We start from the raw sequence: 19,339 nt of genomic DNA, 5'->3' as shown, positions 1-19,339 counted from the left end.
GGAGCATAAATAGTTCCCAAAACCCTCTTCCTCCATCTCTAACTGGGTTCTCCCATGTTGTGGATGTAGATAGCCCTCCACTTGTAAGGAACATTCTTCAGAAATGTGCTAGGCTACCCTGGAAAGGGTTTGTGCTGAATGGGCCACAAGGAGTAAAAATATGGCTACTGGGAGATGTTTCAGGAAGCCCCCCTTAAAGGAGAGTTTGGGAATATGGTACCTTGGTTGATAATGAGTTTCTCAGAGGGTGGATGTCTACCTATCTGGAGTGTTGTATAGAAGATTCTTTCCTTTCTTCTTTCCTTCACCAAGTGTTTATTGAGTGGCTACTAAGGGTAAACACTTGGGAAAATGGTGAGCAAGAAGCCCAGATCCCCATTCTGATGGCACTTATGCTCTAGTGGGGAAGGGACAGCAATAAGCAAGTAATCAAATCCTTTAAAAGGTAAGTGCCATAAAGAAAATCATGGGATATGTGTCCCAAAGTGATTGTGGAGTGGGTGTGGAACAGAGTCAGTTCTCCAAGGTGACATTTACTCAGAGATTTGAGATAGAACAAAGACCTGGGAATGGCATCCAGGCAGCAAGGGGACAGAAGATATTCAGGGGGGCCTGGGTGACTCAGTAGGCAAAGCATCCAATTCTTGATTTCGGTTCAAGTCATGATCTCACAGTTCCTTTGATTGAGCCCTGTGTTAGGCTCTGCTCTGGGCATGGAGCCTGCTAAGGATTGTCTCTCTTTCTCTCTTTCTCTGCCCCTCCCCCATGCATGTGCTCACATGGGCACATGCGCTCTCTCTCTCTCAAAATAAATAGACATTAAAAAGGGGGGGGGGGTGCCTGGATAGCTCAATCAGTCATTAAGCAACCAACTTTGGCTCAGGTCATGATCTCACAGTTGGTGAGTTCAAGCCTCACATCTGGCTCTCTGGTGTCAGCACAGAGCCCTCTTCAAATCTCCTGTCTGCCTCCTCTCTCTCTCTCTCTGCCCCTCCTCTGCTCTAGCTCTCTCTCCCTTTGTCTCCCCAAAATAAATAAACATGAATAAAAGAAGATATTCATAACCAAGTTGCTCAAAGGCAGAATGGACTATAAAGTGTGGTGGTGAGCTTTCTGCCATGGAAGTATTCAAGTACAGGCTGGATGATAATCTCATGGGTGTCAATGAGAGGCCTTGCCTTACAGCAGGATGGAGGCTGGACTTGCTAACTCTGACTCTAAAGACCTTACCAATTTGTTGGCATCCCTTGTCCTTGCCTTCAGCAAATGTATTATTCCCTTGAGGGGAAGACATATCTACACATGAAACAGAGGGAAAACGTGATGATCTGGGAAGGTGCTGTCAGGGCTGTAGGAACTCAGAGAAAGGAGAGACCAATGTAACCTTTGAGGTCCTTCTCACCATCAGCATGTCCCTCCTCTTAATGCCATCCTGTGCCCCTGGTTAGTGCCCAGAGTGGCCCCTCTATTCTAAGCAAATAACAGCTAGCATGTATTGAGTGCTTACTGTGTGCCAGGACCGGACCAGGCACATTCCAGATGTTAATTCCAGTATCGGTCACAACCACCTTGCCAGGTGGATGCTGCTGTTATCCTGATGTTAACAGATGAGCATGTGGATGGCACAGAGGTGAAGGAGTTTGCCCAAGGTCACACAACTATAAGTGGCTGTCCATGGCACAAAGTTTGGTGTCACCCTGCAGTTTTTGTATATGCCCCTCTCCAAGCTCAGACTGTCTCTTGCTTCTTCTCTGTCAGTTTCATATCCTTTCTTGAAATTCTGGTTTAAAATCCATACTACTAAGGAATCCATCCTCCTGGGGTGCCTGGCTGGCTCAGTTGGAAGAGCATGCAACTATTGATCTCAGGGTTGTGAGTTAGAGCCCCACATTGGCTATAGAGTACTAAAAAATATTTAAACTAACTTTTAAAAAAAACATCCTCTTTCTGGGCCTACCCCACACCACCTGAACCTTTATGTGCTTTGGAGATAGTAAACCATCATCCCTGTGAAGTCAGAGACCAGGTTCAGACCTCCAGCCCAGCGATAGATACCAGCTGTACCTGGCCGAGTTACTTCAGGAGACAACACCCATGTTTTTTGTTTTGGTTTTTGTTTTGGTTCATATCTTTTAAATTTCTGGTATCCAACATTCGACTCATGCTATTATGCTCCTGGTATGAGAAACACAGAAATGAGGTAGACACAACCCTTCCTCTTATGTCAGGACCTGGCCTAGCACTTAGTAGGCAATTTGAGCTCTTGTGGCCTCTCACTGAGGGGGGCTCCCACCTGTGTGCTCTCCTCAGTTTCTGGGGGCAGGAATCTTCAAGTCATTTGGGACAGAGGGCAGCAGGCATGGTCCCAACCCACCTTATAGGGGATGACTGGGAGCCTCCCAGTTGGATGAGGATATATCAAGACTAGGCACTAATTCCTATATTAAAGGATTTCAGACAGAAGTGCTAGAGCGAAAATAAGCTCAGGTAAATGAGTTGTCCATCCTTCTTCCAACTCATCCAAGAGCAGGGAATTAAGATTGGCTCAGTGCTGGTTTCTAAGCCAGAAATAGGAACCTTCATCCTTTCCAGACTCTACTCCTAGCACACTTCTAGGGGACACTGCCCTAAAAAGGAGTACCCTTTAGATCATGTCCCCCTGCAGGTGATCCTCAGCTATGGGACACCCCCCTTTCCAGGACAGAAGCAGTTCTAAAGCAATTGCTGATCAAATGAGTTGAGGCTAGCGCTGGGACTTTCCTGTGAGACAGAACAGGCTTGGGGGTGGCCCTAAACCAGCCTCCTGGTCCATTCCCACAAGGCTCCATGTGACCTGAGCCTGAGGGTCTGGTCTACGTCCTGCCTGAGACCAGGACTTGTGCTGCATTCAGCTCTGGTTGTTTCAGACTGAATTCTCCAGGAGCTTCCTCAGGCTCCTTCCTGAGGAAAGGAAGCAAAGAGAAAACTTAAATACCAGTCACCCAACTCCTGACTTTTTTTGTCTGTGTTGAGCTCATCTTCCTGGCTCCAGTGCAGTTGGTTACAAACAGGAAGCAGGGATGCCCAGAGAGGAGAAAGAAAAGTGTGTGACCTTGTCCTCAACTGTCTGTGACTCCCAGGTTGAAGTGAGGTCATCATATCTATTGCCCTGCCTCAAGATGGTTGAGTTCCCCTTTCTGCTGTCTCTTCTACATTCCAGCTGACCCATGACTCACAGCTCAAGAGGAAGGACACACAATTTCTGATTTTCCAATTCTCTGCCCCATGGCTGTAAGGCAAGCCTCCTGAACATTTAACCTAAATCTACCATGCTGTAGATTGCTTTCCAGGATCCTATCTATCTCCTCTATAGCCAGTCAGCTGAAATTGAGGTCCCAGTGCTAAAATGAGCTCCTTTGTAAACTCCAAGGCAATCCCTTGCTGGAGACAAATCAGGACTATTTCAATTCATAGGGTACTTATGCAGCAGACAATAAGAACTCAAGCTCCCGTTTGTTTGCTCCCTCAAGGTCCTAGAACTCATCAAGAACATTGTGGCTGACGACAGGGTCCAGTTCCATGTATTGAATGCCTTTGACCCCCTACCTGTCAGCCCCTCTGACCATCAGGCCTTGGGCTACCAGCTGCTCCGCCAGACCATACAGTCTGTCTTCCCGGAAGTCAACACTGTTACCCCAGGTAATGACTTCATCAGCTGTGGCTGAAGAGAGGCGGGGGGTCTGGAACTGTTTCCTATCTAATGTCTACTGCCCCACCTCCACCCCAGCTGTTCAGCCTGGAAACATCTGCCTGCTTCCCCTCGTGATGGGGCTGGAACTGTATTTTCCCCTCTGGAGTGGAAGTCAGAAAGCAAACAGGAAAAGAGCAGAAACAATAAATTAGGTCAGTCATGCCTGGGTCCTCACTTAACCTAGGCCAGCCACTCTGGCATGAAAGAAAGGATCAGCCCAGCCCCTCACCCCCACCCTACTCCTTGAGGAGCCACAGAAGAGGCCAAGTTTGCCCTACGCTGGTTCTGATCTGCCCAAGGACAAAAGCTCAGCAACAAAGCTCAGAATCTACAGCCCAGAAATGCCTCCCCACCTATGCCATTTGCATTAACCCTCTTGGCCTCTTCCAGCCCAGACAGCAGTGCCTCTATGCCCCTTCCCTAGTCTTCCAGCACACCTTCCATACCTATGCTTGAGAGTTGGTGGTTCTCCAATTTAACAGTGGAAGAAGGATTACCCAGGAAACTTATTATTGTGAAGCATTACCTGAACCCACTCTCAAAGATTCAGCCTAACCAAATCTGGAGGGGACACTGGAGTTTGCCTTTTTAGCAAATCCTCAGGAGATTCTGAGACCAGGTGGTGGCTGACCACAGTTTGAGGATCTCTGGTCCATGATGTGAGGATGGTCCATAATGCTAAGACCTGTGTCCCGTGGTTTGTTTGTTTGTTTTTAACCTAGGTTTATCATGGATTCCCTCACTTTCTAAGCACATACTTAGGACCTGCCTCTGTGCTAGGCATGGGCCCATAAAGAATGTCCAGTGAAATTCTGCATCCACAAATTCAGGTGTGAAAAGGGCAGCCTTGCTTTTTAATCAACCGAAATCTGGCTATAAGCCCCAGTCCTCAGGAAATTCAACATCAGGTGTTATTGAGACCTCCAGGCTCCCACTACCACCCTCAGAAGGCCCTTGAAGTCTTATGTAGCAACATAGCACGGGAGCCCCTCGGCAGGTGGTCATCGGTCATTGGGTTTCCCTCTGAGACATCCATTGCCTAGCTAGAAGGTGACTTCAGGTTGGAGATTCCTTATGAATTTTTGGACTGTCTGGGGAATAGGATCTTTGACTCTAGATCTAAGGCCCCATCTCCCTGGACATACCAGGCAACCATCCCCTATGAGGTCTGTCCTCTCCTTAAACTCCTGCCACAAAGCTGGGCCTGGGTTGCCACCATCCAGTCCCAGACTCTTCTCTCTTGGCTCTCAGAGCTCCCTACATACTACTCTCTCCCCTCTGAATCACCATAATCCTACTAACAGGGTTAGGCTTTTACAGAAAAAAAGATAAGCAGACATCAACTGGTAAAAATCCCCAAAGCAAGGAGTTTGAAGGGCCTAGTTACCCATTTGAAATCAGGAGTGGAAAATAGAACAAAACACAAACTAACATCTCAGATCATCCCGCCACTCTCCCCTGGGTGCTTAGGAGGTCTTTTCTCAGAGAACACTCCCCTTGGGGCCAAGTCCCAGCCCTGGCTGGATGGGAGTGAGCTGCTCCTACCTTCAGGAGAGCAAGACACTGGAGAATAAACATCCTGGGACTTTCCTAACCTAACGTTTGACTCTTGGAAACTAGAGTCATCCTTCCGAGGACGAAAATAACAGGAAATTATGTTCTACTTTAAGGGGACTGCATTTTATAATAGTAAAACTCCTGAGGGAGGTCTTTATTTCTGATCTCAGGTGGTGTGAAGAGAGCTGAGGCAATAAAAAGCTGATATCTAGATTTCTGAAATAGCCCAAGTAAGGGTATAAAATGAAGGTGTTGGCTTCCCTGGTCTTTGCAGGGAGAGACTGCTTAGCTCTGGGTCATTCAAGGGACAGCTCACTAACGGCCTGGGGAGGAGACGCCATGCTTCTGGCTGACATGGTGTTTTAAAATCCTTTTTTAATGTTTTTTATTTATTTTTGAGAGACAGAAAGAGACAGCACAAGCAGGGGAGGGTCCGAGAGAGAGGGAGACACAGAATCTGAAGCAGGCTCCAGGCTCTGAGCTGTCAGCACAGAGCCCAATGTGGGGCTCGAACACAAGAACCATGAGATCATGACCTGAGCCAAAGTCAGATGCTCAACCCACTGAGCCACCCAGGCACCCCTACATGGTGTTTTAGAAGGTGTTGAGAATGGGTAGCCCGAAGGACAAAAATTCATAGCTACAGGCTCCCAGGAGCACCCAGGTGATGTTCTAATTGGCCCAGAGGCCCTAATTTTCTAGCCAGTCCACCTCCTGACCAGTATCTTGGGTTGATGGTCCACATAATGCCTCATGCCTTTTTCCCTGTCCAGGTGTTTGTATTGGCAACACAGACAGCAGACACTATACAAACCTCACCACTGGCATCTACCGGTTCAACCCTGTCTACCTGAATTCTCAGAACATCAAGAGGTGAGTGAGTGGAGTAGGTCTGAAGAGCAAGCGGCAAAGAGAAGATACCTCTGGTCTGTCCCCACCCCATTCCCCTGCCAGCCCGCAGAACAGGGGAAAGCTGGGGTTTGCACAAACTAAAATGAAGACATTCTAGAACCCAACTGGCCAAATTTCCTCATGGCCAAAGCCTTGCCACTCCCCAGAATGTGCGGAAATTGCCCACTGTTTTTCTGGAATGGAGATAATCAGATGATTGGAAAATATTGGTGGAAGTAGGACCCTTGGGTCTTAAACCCTCCACCTCTTCCCTTTGGGGGAGTGCTTACCCTCTGGACTTATTTTCTCCCCAGAAGGGGAGACTCTAGACTTCTCAGTTACCGTTCAGTGAAACAGACCCATCTGTGGTCAACAGTGGACACATACTTTGAATTCTCAGGAAAAAAACACATTATAGGGGAGCCTGGGTGGCTCCATCAGTTAAGCTTCTGACTCTTGGTTTCAGCCCAGGTCATGATCTCAGGGTTTGTGAGATTGAGACCCGAACTGGGCTCCACACTGACAATCCAGAGCCTGCTTGGGGTTCTCTTTCTTCCTCTCTCTGTCCCTTCCCTCTCTCTTTCTTTCTGTCTCAAAGTAAACAAATAAACATTTAAAAAAAAGAAGAAAACACTGATCTAAGACATGATCATCAATTTTAACTATTGTGTGTGAATTACTACTTTGTGGGTTCTTCAGCAAAGTTTTAGTCCCGGGGTGTGGGGGATTGAAGTCCATCTACCTTTCTGTTCCTTACCATATCTGGACCTGCTTTCCCAAGTATGATCAGTTGCCAGTAGAATGAAAATACTGTATTTGAATATGAGCTTAAGAATAGCTTTCATGGGTTTTGTTGTTTTTTTTTTTTTAACTGGAGTGACAGGCTGCTGCTCTTTATTTCCTTTTATCTTTGAGGTCACACGTGTGGTGTGGTTGTGTGTGTTGTGTGGCGTGGAGGCAGTTTCTAGGCACAAGATCTGATGGAAAGTTCCTAGGTGAAGTAGAGGTGCCCTGCACTGTCGCCCTCTGCCTCCTTTTGTGCCCCTAGTAATGTGGGGGCCAGGGGACTCTAGCCTGAGAGAAAGAAAATTAAAAAGATAACTTCACCTCAGAGGAGAAGCTCTCGATAGATTCCAGAGGAGGAAATGATTCTGAACTTGCCAGGATTTTCTTGTTTTCCTTCCCCGACTATGCTTTGCCACGGGCATGCATCCGGGAAAGAGGACCTACATGTCACATGAAACCTCACATCTTACAAATAGCCTCTGCCCACTTCCTACCCCTGGAGGGTTAAAGGCCCGCGGCTTCAGGGGATGTGAGGTGGGGGTACTCCATAATAACGCTTGTGCTAGAGCAGTTGGCTTTTCCCTCTCTTCCCGTAAATCTCTCCCACAGCATCCATGGACTCAATGAGAAAATCTCAGTCCAAGCCTACGAGACTCAGGTGAAATTCCTCTTCGAGTTTATCCAGAACGCTGACATAGCCCTGGAGCCGGCTCCTCACCTGCATGAACTGTGAGGCCAAGGAGCCATTGGATTAGGGGTGTCTGACCTCAGCCAAGACTAACTCTAAGGTAAAGCTAACAAGGAAACTTTGGGTCAGAACCATGTGATGATAAATTACCCCCCACCCCCGCCGCCTTGCACACTCTTGGATTCACCAAAGAACAGGCCAAGGAGTAGGGAAGAGCCGGCAGAAATCTGGCTTCTCCCTTCCTCTGAACATCTGCATCCCTAGGCTGACTTACTGCCTTCTTGTCCCGATCTTAGAAGTTCCCTGGCTTGTCTTGTGCTGGCTATTTAACCCCACCCCTTATAAGGTCAGACTTAACAAGTGCAGATTTGGAAAATCTCAACCAGGTTTTACCTTCTAGAAATGTTTGAGTTAGGGCATGCCTGCCAGGCTGCCTTCTCCGTTGCTTATATATTTCTTTTGCTGTAACTTCCTTTCTCTCTCCACCACCTCCCTTGGACTTTCTGGCTGGCTCTTGGTCCTTCCTCTCCTGCCCCTGCATCCCTTCCCCTTCCCTCCAATTTATTCTATGCCTGGAGCAGAACTCAGTCAACCTTAATACCACTACTGTAATCACCTCAACAACTAGTCAAATAAAGTGAGCTATGCAGCATCAAGTGGTCACTGAGGGGTGGACCTGAGGCAGGGGGGCCACCTGGTCCTGGAGGCTGGAGCCTAGAGAAGAGAGCCTCTGTCCTTGGGCTCCTCCCAAGGGCTCCCTGGGCTTTGCTCCCTCCCTTGCCCTGTTCCCACCACCTGCCACTGCCTCGCCCCAGGAGGCACTAATCTGTGGAAACATTTCCCTGGCACTTCCTATGGGCTGAGCTCCCGAGAGAAGGGCACTCACAATCCCACCCCTCAGTGGAGCCCAGGACCAGCAGGGCTCTGGCCCTGGCATCTGGTCCTGGTTCTGACTTGTGAAAGGGAAGGTGAAGGGCATGGGGCGGGGGGAGCGAGGAGGAGCCTGACTTGAGGGTCTCTGCCCCAGGAATCGGGTCGAGAAGAAACAAGCTACACTGCCTCAGGGAACAGCAGGGCTCCTGTCTTCTTCCTCTGAAGTCCAACCCCAAGCATATTTGAATCTGCTTAGTAGCTGCCAGGTAGGGGGCACTGGAAGGCAGCATTTCTTGGCTCCAAGCCGGCAGCTGAGTTTTGTGGGTCACAAGAGAGGTGGGGTCAGAGAGCAAGACGCAGAGGGAACTGGGGACTTGAGAAATTCCCTCTCTTTTTCCCCACTAGACAAAGACCTTTCACGCCTTCCTGGGATTTGAGAGCAGTGGGGTCTTTTTCCCTCCTCCCAGCCCTCAACTCCTCACCTCCCCCCCAGGGCTGTGAGCTCTCCCTTGAAGTTTAGGCTTAACGTCAAGTGTTAAAAACACAGTGTGAGGATTATTTGAGCTTTTTTGCTACTCCTCCTAAGATTCACATTCCTTCCCTCACCCTCTTTTTTTTTTTTTTTTTTTTTTTTTTGCCAATTCATTACTTATTCAGCCTTTGTTAGAGGGTGAGCTGAAGTACGGAAATAATCTTTTTCACATCCGTACAGAGCTGTACAAAGTGCTCTGTTACACCTTATTTCATCAGAGCCCCATGAAGAAAATATTATCACTCCTTCTTACAGAGCAGGGGTTGGTTCTCAGACTGGTTACATGGCTGGCTCGGGGCAGATTCAAACCCATGTCACCTGGCCCCACGTGCACCATTTTTCCATGATCCTAAGTTAGTGATGGAATCTACTTACCATCCACCGTCTGACTTAATCCCAACAACAGCTGCAAGGGGTTACTGCTCCCGTTTTACACCTAAGACTTACACCTAAGACTCAGAGGTTAAGTACTTTACCCAAGGTCATGCGGGTGTTGGGAGCAGAGTCTCTCTGAGTCCAAAGCCTGTGCTAATAGTACGGAAGGGAAACTGACACTCAGAGAAGTCATCTGCCCAAGATCACACAGTTCTTAAGGACAGCCATAGAATTCAAACACCAGTCTCAAATTCCCAAGTCCAGTGCTTTTTCAATCACGCCACATTGCTGGTCCCAAGAACCTGCGGTGTGGGGCTCATTCATTCCAATCCAGGGAGATCTCAAGGACAAAGGCTATTTTACCATTGGCTTTGATTCTTAGCTCAAGCTCTCTATGATCCCCTGGCTGACTTCACTCTATTCACACCTCTCTGTCTGCCAACATTCCTTCCCACCCCCACCCCGGCTTCTGGGCTCAGCTTGTCTCCCTTCTTTGAGTTTGGGGACAGCTAGGTCTCTAACCCATGGGACAAGTGGAAGAAGAATGAGCAGGGGACCTTGTCCCCATTGGATCTGACCTCTCTCTTGTAGTATCAGAAAAGATAGTCTTTTCCAGCTTCTGGAGTGGGAGGGAAGACCCTTGAGAGGGAACTGCTCCAAATCCTGGTTCTGAAAATGCAGACTTTCCAGCCCTATGGTCCCCAAAGGCTTCTGGAAAGAATGAAAATGCTGGCCAGACCAGGACAACATGAGCCCTAAGACTCTGGGTAAGAAGGAGCAATGAATCTGGAACTTTCCCCCACCCTTACCTGCACCCATCTACCACTCCCAAACCTTCCTTGAAGGAGCCTCGGTGACAGTCACAAGAATACCCCATCCAAGACTTCGCTCCAGCTTCTTACTCATACCTCACTCCCTGAGGTCAGAAGGAAGACAAAAGATTCATAAGCAAAGAGGATGGCAGAGGAGTAAATTTTGGCTGGAGTCCCTCGGTGTTGCCCCAGGTTGCTAAAAATTTGGCCACCAGTATTCTTTCCTCCTGGAGGAGATGGTAGAAAAAGCCAAAGTTCCTACTGAAGAGCTGAACACTTCATTTGCTTTTTTTTATTTGAATAATTTTATAAAAATGAAACACTTGCAGTTTTAGTGTTCAGTGTCTATGTAGCTGCCAATAAAAAGGGTATCATGCTTCATGCGTGCTACATCTAGACCTACAAATATGTAAGAATAGTATAAAGTGTTTCATACCAAAAACAATTCCTCAGCCACCATGTGCAATGCTGTAAATACTACACTAATTCATGACTACCTCCAGAACCAGAAAGTGGAACTCAAGGGGATGAGAGAACGGATACTCAGTGCTACTGAGAAATACCACGTCACACAGGATCTACCACAGTCATCCTACCTGAGAGGAAGGACTTGACAAGCCAATTTTCTTGCCTCTTAGCTAAGCACTTGGACAACTCAATTCCTCCCTGCGCTCTAAAGCTATGTCTGTCTCTAAAGTTGACAGTGACAAAACCTGTAAATCTTCAGGGTGTTCTCTGTAGTTTTGTTTTTTGTTTTTTGTTTGTTTTCGGAAGACATCAGGCAAGCTCCGTCGAGAAGGGCAGCTCTGGGGCCTGGACTGCGTTAGTCCCAGGACCCTGTGTGTAGGGTAGCAGGTTGCTCTGTGCCAGCACTGAGTGCTGAGTCCCAAGTGGCAGAAACATGCCTGGGTTTTTTCCTCAGCTTTCATGATCTTGTTGTGTCCTCAAAAAATCAAACAGAGTTACCATGCATATACCTGAAAGAACTGAAAACAAGTACTCAAACAAAAGTTTGCACAGGATAGCTCATAGCTTCACTCTTCATAATAGTCAAAAGGTAGAAGCCACCCAAATGTCCATTAACAGATGAATGGATTAACAAAATATGGTATATCCATACCATGAGCTATTATTCAGCCATCAAAAGGGATGAAATACTGATACATGCTATAATACGGATAAACCTTGAAAACATTATACTGAGTGAAAGAAGCCAGACACAAAAGGGTCACATATCACATGGATACATTCATATGAAATGTCCAGAACAGGGAAATCCACAGAGACAGAAATCAGACTAGTAGAGTGGGGGAGGGGGAAGTAACTTCATGGGTAAAAGATTTCCTTTCGGGGTGATGAAAATGTCCTGGAATTAAATAAAAGTTGGTGGTTGCACAACATTGTGAGTGTACTGAAAACCAATGGATGGTATGCTTTAAAACGCTTAATTTGTGTATGTGAATTTTACCTCAAAGTTGTTTTTGAGGTATTTAGGAGGTGGAGCCAATGGATGGCACTCGGTGACTGATGGGTAGTGGGGACATGAGGTGGAGGAATGACTCCCAGGTGGCTGACATGAGCAAATGGGAGGGCGACTTCATTTACCAAGCCGGGGGAGACTGCAGAAGGTGCAGATATCCAGGAAGCGACAAGCTCCATTTGGGGTCTAACAAGCTGGTTGTGCCAAGAGATCCAAGCCTGGAGCTCAGAAGAAAAGTCTGACACAAGGATTTGGGGGAGACATCAACCTATCACCCTAAACTGATGCTGAGACTGAATGACACTATTGAAGGGTCTGACTGAGGAAGGAGATCTAACTTTGTAATTTAATTAAATTAAAATATCAAGGGGCTCCTGGGTGGCTCCATTGGTTGAGCGTCAGACTTCAGCTCAGGTCATGATCTCAAAGCTCATGAGTTCAAGCCCTGAGTCAGTCTCTGCACTACAAACAGCTCAGAGCCTAGAGCCTGCTTCAGATTCTGTGTCTCCCTCTCTCTCTCTCTGCTCCTCCCCCACTTGTGCTCTCTCTCTCTCTCTTAAAAATAAAACATTAGAAAAATTTTTGTTAATATCAAAAGACATATCTCATAAGGGACTGCTATCCAATACATGCCAAAAAGCTCTTAAAACTGAACAATAAGAAAATAAACAACCTTAATAAAAATTGGGTCAAAGATCTTAACAGACACCTCACCAAAGAAGATATGTGGATGGAAAATAAGCATATGAAAAGATGCTCCATAGTATGCCATGGGAAAATGCAAACTAAAAGAACAAGATACCAGGGCACCCAAGTGGCTCAGTGGGTTGAGAGTCTGACTTCAGCTCAGGTCATGATCTCACTGCTCTTGAGTTGGAGCCCCGTATCAGGCTCTGTGCTGACAGTTCGCATCTCAGAGCCTGGAGCTTGCTTTGGATTCTGTCTCCATCTCTCTGCCCCTCCCCTGCTCGTTCTCGCTCTCTTTCTCTCAAATAAAAAAAAAAAACATTAAAAAAAAAAAGCTAAACATTGAAAGAACAAGAAGCCAGTACATACCTTTTAGGACACAAAATCCAGAACACTGACAACACAAACATTAGTGAGGATGTGGGGTGACAAGCACTCTCTTTCATCATTGGTGGGATACAGAAGGGAGCAGCAACTTTGGAAAGGAGTTTGGCAGTTTCTCCCAAAACTCGTACCATATGACCCACCAATTGCACTCCTTTGGTATTTACCCAAAGGAGTTGAAAACGTTTATCTACACAAAAACCTGTTTCAGAATTGGCAAAACTTGGAAGCAAGGAAGATATCCTTTAGTAGGCGAATGGACAAACTGTGGTCTATCCACACGATGGGACACCATTCAGCACTAAAAAGAAATGAGCTATCAAGCCATAAAGGTATATGGAGGAAGCTTAAATGCACATTACTAAGTGAAAGAAGCCGATCTGAAAAGTCTACATACTGTATGATTCTAACTACATGACATTCTGGAAAAGGCAAAGCTGTGGAGACAATAGATCAGTGGTCATGGAGAGAGGGTGTTAAGGATAGGCAGAGCACGGGATTGTTACGGCGGTGAAAATACGCTATATGATATTCTAATGATAAACATATCATTAGGGGCCCTGGGTGGTTCAGTTAGTTGAGTGTCAGACTTTGGCTCAGGTCATGATCTCATGGTTTGTGAGTTCGAACCCCGAGTCGGGCTCGCTGTCAGTGCAGAGCCTGCTTTAGATCCTCTGTCCCCTCTCTCTCTCTGCCCCTCCCCCTCTCAAAAATAAACATTAAAAAATATATATCATTATGCATTTGTCCAAACCCATAGAACGTACAACGCCAGGAGTGAACCTTAAGGTGAACTATGGGTGATTACGATCTGTCAATGTTGGTTCATCCTTGGTAGAAAATGTACCTCTCTGGTGAATGGTATTGATGAGGGGGGAGGCTATGTGAGTATGAGGAGGGGGATATATGGGAAGGCTCTGTACCTTCCTTTTACATTATTGTAAAGCTAAATCTACGCCTAAGAGAAGTCTTTTTTAAAAAATTAAAACATGTCAAGAAACAGAAATGTTAAACTGCAAGGCATTAAACAGTATAAATTTTAAAATATAAAGTATCTATGCTTGAGGACCCTGTAATCCACTTCGGGAAATCAAAACCAGCCCATCAAACGAAAAGTCCACGTGAAGTAAGTGTCAAGCTGTGTCACTGATACTGTCAGAGTACCATATCACCTTCTCCACCACTCCCAACCCAGCCTTATTTAAAAAACTTGCTGTTCTCCAAAACTGCCACATTCTCCTTGGCCAGCCTCCTGTATCCTGGGTTCCTCTAGCTAGAATGCTATTCTCTGTTCCCAGTGTTTTGGGGCATTTACTTGGGAGTGGAATTGCTGGGCATGTGGTAACTATATGTTTCACTTTTTGAGGAAACGGTGAACTATTTCTACAGTGGTTATACCATTTTACATTCTCACCAGCAAATGTACAAGGGTTTTGACCTCTTGACACTCTCACTGATCCTGGCTTCTTTTCTGGGCTTTGCTTTTTTTTTTTTTTTTTTATGGCCAACCTAGTGAATATGAAGTGATACTGCATTGTGATTTTGATTTGCATTTCCCTAACGATTATCCTAAATAACTTTTAAATATACCTACCTTTCTCCAATCCACGGACTAGTTTTTGACCTATTATATTCCAACAGCTTACATCATAGGGTAATTATTAGGATGAAATGAGTTAATAGATAAATCCACATAGGAAGATTCAATCGAACCATCTCCATGTCTTTGAAGACTTCCAGAACCTTCCCAGGCAAAGTTCAATGTTCCCTCCTATGACAAAGGTGTATTTTTGTCAAACCTCCCCAAAGAGTTCTAATATGCAGCCACGGTTAAGAACTACCAGGCAGGGTCACCGTTCCCCAAACTGGTCAGATCACAGGAGCCATCTGGGGCACCAATTCAAAGGGCGGATTTCCTGGCCTGGCACGAGATTTTGGAAACAGAATTTCCAGGAGAGAGGCCTGGAAATCTATATTGTAAAAAATGCACCCACAGGTGATTCCTACGACAGGACCAGTTTAGGATCGCCCCCCCCCCCCCCACTGCAGGGCCCTTGGCTAATCAGAGAGCAGTAAACACAGAGGTCAGTTTAAAACAATAATTTGGTTTGCAAATTAGGATCTTCTCAGACCCTAGCTCTAGAAGGATAAAACCGCTGCAGGGATGGTGTCCTGAGACTAGCCCCAGACCTGCATCCACAGTGCTGAAGACTGTCGGTCTTTAACCCTTTGCAGTGAGGCGCGCCCTCGCAGTCTGCGAAGGCTGTACTCCAGTGTGCATCCCAGGGACAGCCTGACGGCCCTTGCATGTGCCTCATCCTTGATGGTGCCTCTTCCTCTTCGGTTGAAGACATAATATGCCTACTATGCGCAGGAAGTGTTCCAAACGCCATTACTATAGCTAATCCTCACAGAATCTCTAAAAGAGAAGTGTTTCCATTCTATAGATACGGCTCAGAGACATGAAGGAGGTGACCCAAGGTCACACACCTAATGTGTGCCTGAGCGTGCATTCAAACCCACGGAGGACAAAACCGGGGCACATGCCGCTCTGCAGCACTGCCACTGTATCCCCAATGACACTCCGCCAGACTATTTCGCTTGCTGCTGGGGCTTCCCAGGAACTGCAGCTTCAAAACAGTTGGAAACTTCCTGCCCAAAGGAATCCAGAGAGGGTATCCAGGGGACTTCGGGAAAGGGGAGCTCAGTTATGGAGAAGCGAAGGAGATGGTGAAAGCAACTAGCCCTGAGCACAGATGGCCACACTTCCCTCTCCCACCCCCATTACTACATCCTCCGAGAACTGAATGAAGCCGGAAGGGGATATCACCTCAGCTCTGGGCAGCAGGAAAGAAGTTGACCTCTGGAAGGGAGATAGGAGGGGAGGGGTTATAGCCAGGGGAAAAATGGGAGGGGGCACCCCTTGCCCAGCAGAAACAAAAGACAGAAAAGTTTCCAGCCGTATCAGGCTAGTCTTGTGACTATACCATGCAGGTTAGGGGGGCCAGGATTCATGGGCTCTGGAATTTTATGATGTTTCAGGATGAGTATCCAGGTAGCCCATGGAGACGCCATTGGTAGACTTTAGCTGTTCCTGAAGGAAGGCCATGGGACCTGGAGGACCTCAGTACTGAGGCTAAATGAACCCCATGTTTGGAAAAGCGCAAGACGCTGAAGAAGGCTGCCCTACTGAGATGCTTCCTTCACAGGCTTCTCCACAGTGAGGACCATCCCCCTCCCCCACATCCTTCACCCCTACCCAAAACCTCATATTCTAAGTGAAAATACCGTGGTTGCGCTACAAATGCCATTTCATGACATTAGCTCCTCTCCAAGCAGTCTTCTACCCCAAATCCATCCCATATAGAAAATTCTGAAGTCACCACCAGCCTCACTGTCTTCCGGGGGACCTGGCAAAGGAGTGCTGTGAGTTTGTCAGGGTGTTGCAAGGGATAAATTCCCCCCCCCGCCCCCCCCCCCACAGAGACCTCTGACCTGGTATCTGCTGTGGCTGAAGGAAGAGAAGGAGAAGAAAGACGGGTAAGAGAAGTGCTACCGGATGCAACAGGCCTGGGGAAAGGCTCCCTGGAGAGGGACTGCCAGTGACTTCGTTTTCCATCTTCAGGATGGACATTATAGGCCACAAGGAAGTCACACCTAGATCTGAAAAAAAGAGTTCCCCTTGGGGAGGTGGGAATGAGACCCCGCAACCAAAGCGTCAAGCACCTCCTTCAGAGAGGGAGTCATGTTTCTAAGTGTGGAAGAGCTCTTTAGGCTAACGAGCTTTCAGAGCGAGCATGTCGAGGCAGTAGAAGGCCCACGTGAACTTTGGAGGTTCTTGTCATACATATAGAAGTCCGCTGTGATGCTGTGTCCTTGAGGGTCTCTGAACAGCCACCCCCAGCTGAGTCTCTCCTTCTGAAGCATCTGGCTGGCTTGCTACCTGCTGCTAGTTCCTGTCTTTTCATCTGTGACCTCTGCTCCCTACATCCGTGCTTCTCTCTTCACAGATTGTAGCTATTTCTGTTCTTTTAGTAGGGGAGGGCTGGGTGTCTTCCCCTTCCCAAGGTCACAGCCGGCTGGGCTGGAAGGAAATCTGCCCCCTCCAGCCCGTCTTGATGTTTGACGCTAGGGATCAGCACAACCCAGGGCAAGCTACCTGGGAGTCTTACCTAGCTCATCCGTTATGCATTCCTGTCCTTGCTAAGTGCCAGGAGCTGAGAACACACTAGTGTTCAAATGGACATAGAGCTCACAGTCTCGCCCGAGTGGCCCTGGGGGTTCAGAAGACCCCAAAACCGAAGTCCTCTATTCATATGCTCATAGAAATATTTGTAATCCCTATAACCAACAAAGACTCATCTCTGAAATATTTAAAGAACGTCTACAAAGCAGTAAGACAGAAAGTCAAATACAAAATGGACCCAAAAAATGGACAAAACACTTGAACAGATATCCAAATGTCAAATAAAGGTATGAAAAGGTGCCTAACCTCATTGGCTATCAGGAAAATGTAAATTTAAACCACAATGAGATACTACTACATACCCACCTGAATGGCTAAATTTTTTTAAACATTTACTTATTTTGAGAAAGAAAGAGAGGGAGAGAGAGAATCCCACACAGGCTCTGCGCTGACAGTGTGGGGCTCAATGTCACGAATACCAAGACTATGACCTGAGCTGAAATCAAGAGTCAGATAGGTGCTTCACAAACTGAGCCACCCAGGCACCCCCTGAATGGCTAAAAAATTTTAATCTTTTTAGTTTGACAATACAAAGTGTTGATTAAAATGGGAAGTAACCGGAACTCTAGGACACTGCTGGCAGGAGTATAATTAACATGAGCACTTCAAAAACTTATTTAGTAGTGTTTACTAACACTGAACATACGATTACTCTAGGACCCAGTAATTCTGTTCCTAGCCAGGTACATACCCAACAGAAATATGAACTTAAGTGTACCAGAGGACACAAACAAAACTGTAATAGCAGCATTATTCATCATAACCCCATACTGGGAACAACTCAACTGTCCATCAACAGAATAAAAGATAAACATTATATTCATTTAAGGGCATACAGTAAAGCAGTGAAAATGAGTGAGCTACCTGCCTCCAACATATGATATTCATGAATTTCAGAAATATAATAGAGTGAGAGAAACCAGACCCAAAAGGATATCTACTGAATGGTTTCATTTATATCAAATTCAAAAGCAGGCAAAACTATTCTATGGTGTTAGAGGTTACCTTTGGTAAGGAGGGTGGGGTAGTGACTAGGAGAGACAATGAGGGCTTCTGGGATACCAGTAATGATTTAATTCTGGATTTAGGTGGCCGTTATGTGGGTCATAATTTGTTGACCTGTAAACTCTAGCTTTGTGCATTTTCACACATGTCTGGTATACTTTGATTTAAAAAAAAACACACACACAGGAGAAAACTGTTTTCAGGTGGGTAAAAAAAAAAAAAGGAAAGTGGGAAGGGAATGGGGGGACAGTGAGATTTTACATACTGGTGGCTGAGCTGTAGGAAGAGGTAAAGACTGGTGAATGAAGCCGGACAGGAATTGTCTCCAGCCCTTGACTGAAAAGTCCAGCTACATCAGCCTTAATTTCCTACCTAATCCTACAGTCCCTACTCAAAAACAGCTCCTTTTAGATGGAGCCCACTGCTTCCTACTCTAGCAGCTACTTACTCTCTCCTCCAGAGAGACCCAGTGTTTGAAGCCAAAATTGGGGTTCTAAGACCTTGACATTTCCTCTAGAGACTGCAGGCCCTTGATGCAAATGTTTTAGCAGCAAAACGGAAATAATCCTAAGCACTAGCGTGGGAAGGCGGACAGGGGGACACCAGGTTGCACATGTCTGTCGTCCTTGTCCAAAGGAATGAGATGCTCAGGCTCTGAGTGTGTTTCATGTGGAAAGAGGAAAGGGCAGCAACAGCTTCGAACCCAGCAGGGTGCTCTCCTCTGCCCAGGCACATCCCTACTCCAAACCCCTCCAGGGGTCCCGGAGCCACGCTAGAATGCCCCCCGAGCCGCTTTCCCAGTGGACAAGGGCAGGAAGGAACCACTGGTCACAGGTTCCACTGACAAGAGGGGAAAACCTGGGGGTGGCAGTTCCTTTCTGGGGGAGGTCACATCGCCTGCACAAAAACATCCCAAAGAGAGCTGAGTTGGCGTCGGAGAGGTGGAGATGCCCGAGGGAGGAAGTGGCAAAAGGCGAGATGGGAACACCCCTCTTTGATCCCACAAGGTGCGTCAGGGAAAGTTGGATTTCGTTTAGCCCGGGATGCAGACACCTCTCCCTATGCTGCCACCAGGAACAGTGGGTCAGAGGAAGCCAGGCTCCCCTCAGCCCCTCCCTCAGGTGGTGCCTGTGGGACCCCAGCCGCGAGTCTGACCTCTTTTCCCTTCCGCCCGCCCATCTCCACCCCTTCCAAAAGTGGGACGTTATTAAGGCCGGTTCCGTCAGGGCTGAGCCATTTGCTTAGTGGAACGCGGGATCTGGAGGCAGCGCGAGGGGCCGAGCCAGCAGGAGA

At 47.1% G+C, this 19,339-nt stretch overlaps 1 protein-coding gene across 1 annotated transcript in view; it reads left to right on the top strand.

Annotated features, from left to right (window-relative positions):
- Positions 1–8,304, top strand: part of PM20D1 (peptidase M20 domain containing 1) — a 29,899-nt gene extending 21,595 nt beyond the window's left edge. The window contains exons 11-13 of the mRNA XM_029933170.1: positions 3,510–3,678; positions 6,061–6,160; positions 7,574–8,304. Of these exons, the coding sequence (XP_029789030.1) occupies positions 3,510–3,678; positions 6,061–6,160; positions 7,574–7,697 (393 nt within the window). The 3' untranslated portion in view covers positions 7,698–8,304. The remainder of the gene's footprint in view (positions 1–3,509; positions 3,679–6,060; positions 6,161–7,573) is intronic.
- The last annotated feature ends 11,035 nt before the right edge of the window (positions 8,305–19,339 follow it).

This window comes from Suricata suricatta, chromosome 3 (assembly GCF_006229205.1).
Source record: "Suricata suricatta isolate VVHF042 chromosome 3, meerkat_22Aug2017_6uvM2_HiC, whole genome shotgun sequence".
NCBI lineage: Eukaryota > Metazoa > Chordata > Mammalia > Carnivora > Herpestidae > Suricata > Suricata suricatta.
Note: the sequence above shows the minus strand (reverse complement) of the source record. Positions and strands in the feature narration are given on the sequence as shown.